The sequence below is a fragment of the Procambarus clarkii genome, chromosome 32 (assembly GCF_040958095.1).
Source record: "Procambarus clarkii isolate CNS0578487 chromosome 32, FALCON_Pclarkii_2.0, whole genome shotgun sequence".
NCBI classification, from domain to species: domain Eukaryota; kingdom Metazoa; phylum Arthropoda; class Malacostraca; order Decapoda; family Cambaridae; genus Procambarus; species Procambarus clarkii.
In genome coordinates this window covers 32,315,438-32,320,437 of record NC_091181.1, presented here as the reverse complement: position 1 = coordinate 32,320,437, position 5,000 = coordinate 32,315,438, and the positions used below count along the sequence as shown (strand labels likewise).

Genomic DNA, 5,000 nt, shown 5'->3' with positions numbered 1-5,000 from the left:
CCATGCAAGCTACGATATCACTGGGGAACGGACGACCTGATAGGTGCGCATTCTTCAGGTCGTCGCCTGCGCATGCAAGCTACGATATCACTGGGGAACGGACGACCTGACAGGTGCCCGTCCTTCAAGTCGTCGTCTGCCCATGCAAGCAACGATATCACTGGGGAACGGACGACCTGACAGGTGCCCGTCCTTCAAGTCGTCGCCTGCCCATGCAAGCAACGATATCACTGGGGAACGGACGACCTGACAGGTGCCCGTCCTTCAAGTCGTCTTCTGCCCATGCAAGCGACGATATCACTGGGGAACGGACGACCTGAAAGGTGCGCATTCTTCAGGTCCTCGCCTACCCATGCAAGCGACGATATCACTGGCAAGGTGCAAGCAGTGACTATGCAAGTGCGTGGAGGTGCTGCTATGCCCTTGAAACCTGGGCAAGGCATGCAGCGTCGACACCAGTCAGGCGGTGATGGGGCACAAACCCGGCCGGGAGATACACCGGGTTTTACCCACAACTTGTTGTAGGCTCCAGTGGTCCTCGTGGACAGTTTTTGTGAAGCTTTTTGTCTAAATGATGATAATAAACTAGTTAGTGGCATGGGGCAGGTGCCTGGGGGCGAGTGATTTTGCGTTGGTATTTGGGGGGGGGGGTTAATTTTTTTTCAACCACAGACGTGGCCACATATTTACAATGCTAACCAGCATATATACATTTTATTCTGTCCTCCATGGGTTAGAGATCTGTTAAACATAAAGTTCAGTGATTTATTAAACAATCAACCGTAGAAGGTGATTGTAATGCTTTTAAAATGCTAATCTAACCTACATATATAAATACACAGATTGACGTCTGTCCTACATAAACAGTGTTCGATGTGTCTTTTTACATAATGTCATTAATGTGCGTTTATAGAGGTGAAATGCATTTCTGACTAGCTTCCACATATTCTCATATTCTGTATACACATACATACATACATATATACACGTAGACAAGCACAACTAGGTGAGTGTACACACACACACACACTCACACACACACACACACACACACACACACACACACACACACACACACACACACACACACACACACACACACACACACACACACACATCACACTTGTCATGTGGTGGAGGCTGACTCCATACACAGTTTCAAATGTAGGTATGATAGAGCCCAGTAGGCTCAGGAATCTGTACACCAGTTGATTGACAGTTGAGAGGCGGGACCAAAGAGCCAAAGCTCAACCCCCGCAAGCACAATTAGGTGAGTACAATTAGGTGAGTACACACACACACACACACACACACGCACATATGTATGTATGTGTATATGCATGCAAGGGACAACTCCCCCTCCACGTGTAAACTGAGGGTCACTCTCCAACATTACATTACTGAGCTTAGCAAATACTGTATTGACTCGCGCATTCTTGAGAATATCGTCCTAACCCATGCAGAGAGTGGGAGGGGCAGGTTGCTACCACGCGCCCCACCACCACTAACCATCGCCTATTAAGTCTCCCATCTCCTGACGCAGACTCTGTAACCCTTCATAGAGTCTAGAGCAGCCAGGTGTGTGGCCAGCCGTCTCAGCTCGCCACATGCCCCCCACTCGCCCGCACACACACACAAACTCGCCAAAGATAACTAATTGAACATAGAATATCTGGCAGGAAATTACTTGGACACCAAAAACCAGTTGCAAGAGCAGAGGAGCTGCGAGAGAGCGCTGCTTCACTCACACACGCAACTGTCTGCCAGTTGCGTGTGTTGCGTGTGCTCCCGTAAGGCAGTGCATGTTGGAGAGAGAGCAACCATACTTGAGCAACCCTGCCAGGGTGCTCAACCCAAGGATACGAAGACACAGCGCAAAGGGAACAGGCAGAGGTGCAGGAGTGCTGGGGGGAGAATACTTCTCTTATAACAACACATCATAGGCTGCTTGACCGTGAAGGTGCTCCCTGCCCTGCTCCCTATCACAGCAGTGATAGTGACTACCTCCAACAGCAGCAGCCAGGTGTGTGGCAGGAGGGACAGTGATAGTGACTACCACCACCAGCAGCCAGGTGTGTGGCAGGAGGGACAGTGATAGTGACCACCACCACCACCAGCCAGGTGTGTGGCAGGAGGGACAGTGATAGTGACCACCACCACCAGCAGCCAGTTGTGTGGCAGGAGGGACAGTGATAGTGACCACCACCACCACAAGCCAGGTGTGTGGCAGGTGACCCCTCCACCTCTACACTCTCCAACACATCTTCCATTATTTACAAACGCTGCTGTATTGAACACCCAGACTGTGGGAGACGTCTCCGGCACCTGGCGCTCTGCCGTCACCACCAGCATCCTTCACTGAGAGGTCTTCATCCCCCGCACACACCTGTGGAGATGCTGGGACGGAGATGAGCACCGTGTCAAGGCTCCACATGTGTCAGGTATAGTGACCCGGGATGCTGCTTATATATTGCTTGGCCCCTCGTGTCTCAGCTCACTACGCTGTTGCTCCTGTTGATCAGCAGATGCTGTATCATACGTGATCTTCGTGTCTGCTGCAAGGAGTATGTGGTTGCAGCAGACATGTGTGTCGTATCGCAGCAGCTATGGTGGGGGCGGGGTGCTGCCTATCTGCCGTCTGGGGCATGCTCTCTTGCTGGGCTGAAGCTCATGTAGCATGTTTAACTCTTGGTGTTAAATCCTCTACAGGAGTTTCAGTCGTTTCCACTTGCTTCAGTGTCTCTCGCCGGCCCCGTCCCCTCATAGGACCTGCACTCTACTGTGAGAAGTGTACTCAGTCACGTCTTTGTACACTCAGTCACTGCCATGGCCATGTCTTTGTACATTCAGTCACTGCCATGGCCATGTCTTTGTCCACTCAGTCACTGCCATGGCCATGTCTTTGTCCACTCAGTCACCTACCATGGTCATATCTTTGTACACTCAGTCACCTACCATGGTCATATCTTTGTACACTCAGTCACCTACCATGGTCATATCTTTGTACACTCAGTCACCTACCATGGTCATATCTTTGTACACTCAGTCACCTACCATGGTCATATCTTTGTACACTCAGTCACCTACCACGGTCATATCTTTGTACACTCAGTCACCTACCATGGTCATATCTTTGTACACTCAGTCACCTACCATGGTCATATCTTTGTACACTCAGTCACCTACCATGGGCATGTCTTTGGGGGTGTGGCACCACGTGAGTCTAGGGGTGTGGGGGGTGTGACACCACGTTAGTCTGGGGGTGTGGGGGGTGTGGCACCACGTGAGTCTGGGGGTGTGGGGGGTGTGGCACCACGTGAGTCTAGGGGTGTGGGGGTGTGGCACCACGTTAGTCTGGGGGTGTGGGGGTGTGGCACCACGTGAGTCTAGGGGTGTGGGGGTGTGGCACCACGTTAGTCTGGGGGTGTGGCACCACGTTAGTCTGGGGGTGTGGGGGGTGTGGCACCACGTGAGTCTGGGGGTGTGTGTGGGGGAGGGTGTGGCACCTCTGCTAGTCGCTCCTACACTCTCTCTCTCTCAATGATAGTAATAGCACCATCAGACTCAGTGCAAAATAGATTGTTCAAAATACTTGAATGTTCTGTATGTGTGCATCACATTAACATGTGCTGCACATATTCACACCTCAACACCTCCACACCTCAACACCTGCATATTGACACTCAGTGATCACTGCTACCATAACTGACGCTATCTTTAAAGCAAAAAAAATCAGGTATTCAGTGTTTTTTTTTACTAGACAAATTATCTGCATAAAATATTAACCACTCAAATAAATATTCAATTTTTATAAATTTCTCGTTTAAATTAAATCGGATTTAAATTTGAATAAAACTTTTATCTCGTCTTCTTGGAAGATTAAAGTTTGAGATAAATGAATAGTTCAGAGTTGTGTTCCAGTCCAAGATTGTCGGTGATTTAAAATGTTAAGAAATATGATATTATATTAAGCAAGAAGTGTTGCCATCAGCAAGTCATTCTGACGCACAGCTGGGAAATATGCCACACTGGCAACACTGTTTGTTCTTGTTCTCCAGAGTTGCCTGAAATGGTCCATGTGGACAGTGGTCCTTAACTGGTGGTCCATGTGGACAGTGGTCCTTAACTGGTGGTCCATGTGGACAGTGGTCCTTAACTGGTGGTCCATGTGGACAGTGGTCCTTAACTGGTGGTCCATGTGGACAGTGGTCCTTAACTGGTGGTCCATGTGGACAGTGGTCCTTAACTGGTGGTCCATGTGGACAGTGGTCCTTAACTGGTGGTCCATGTGGACAGTGGTCCTTAACTGGTGGTCCATGTGGACAGTGGTCCTTAACTGGTGGTCCATGTGGACAGTGGTCCTTAACTGGTGGTCCATGTGGACAGTGGTCCTTAACTGGTGGTCCATGTGGACAGTGGTCCTTAACTGGTGGTCCATGTGGACAGTGGTCCTTAACTGGTGGTCCATGTGGACAGTGGTCCTTAACTGGTGGTCCATGTGGACAGTGGTCCTTAACTGGTGGTCCATGTGGACAGTGGTCCTTAACTGGTGGTCCATGTGGACAGTGGTCCTTAACTGGTGGTCCATGTGGACAGTGGTCCTTAACTGGTGGTCCATGTGGACAGTGGTCCTTAACTGGTGGTCCATGTGGACAGTGGTCCTTAACTGGTGGTCCATGTGGACAGTGGTCCTTAACTGGTGGTCCATGTGGACAGTGGTCCTTAACTGGTGGTCTATGTAGGCAGTGGTCCTTAACTGGTGGACCATGCAGGCAGTGATCCCACACCTGGTGGACCATGCAGGCAGTGATCCACACCTGGTGGATCATACAGGCAGTGGTCCACACCTGGTGGACCATACAGGCAGTGGTCCACACCTGGTGGACCATACAGACAGTGATCCCACACCTGGTGGACCATACAGACAGTGATCCCACACCTGGTGGACCATACAGACAGTGATCCCACACCTGGTGGACCATGCAGACAGTGATCCACAC

At 50.4% G+C, this 5,000-nt stretch overlaps 3 protein-coding genes across 3 annotated transcripts in view; 1 reads left to right on the top strand and 2 right to left on the bottom strand.

Annotated features, from left to right (window-relative positions):
• The window catches only part of LOC138370506 (uncharacterized), a 12,130-nt gene extending 10,521 nt beyond the window's left edge, over positions 1-1,609 (bottom strand). Inside the window, exon 1 of the mRNA XM_069334882.1 lies at positions 1,510-1,609. Within this exon, the coding sequence (XP_069190983.1) occupies positions 1,510-1,609 (100 nt within the window). The remainder of the gene's footprint in view (positions 1-1,509) is intronic.
• Positions 1,610-1,989: 380 nt separating this feature from the next.
• LOC123759372 (very long chain fatty acid elongase 7) overlaps positions 1,990-5,000 on the top strand; it is a 139,752-nt gene continuing 136,741 nt past the window's right edge. Inside the window, exon 1 of the mRNA XM_045744338.2 lies at positions 1,990-2,441. The gene's annotated coding sequence lies outside the window, so the exon portion shown is untranslated. The remainder of the gene's footprint in view (positions 2,442-5,000) is intronic.
• LOC138370505 (histidine-rich glycoprotein-like) lies at positions 3,996-4,799 on the bottom strand. Its single transcript, XM_069334881.1, has one exon. It carries the CDS (start codon positions 4,797-4,799, stop codon positions 3,996-3,998), a length of 804 nt encoding a protein of 267 aa, XP_069190982.1.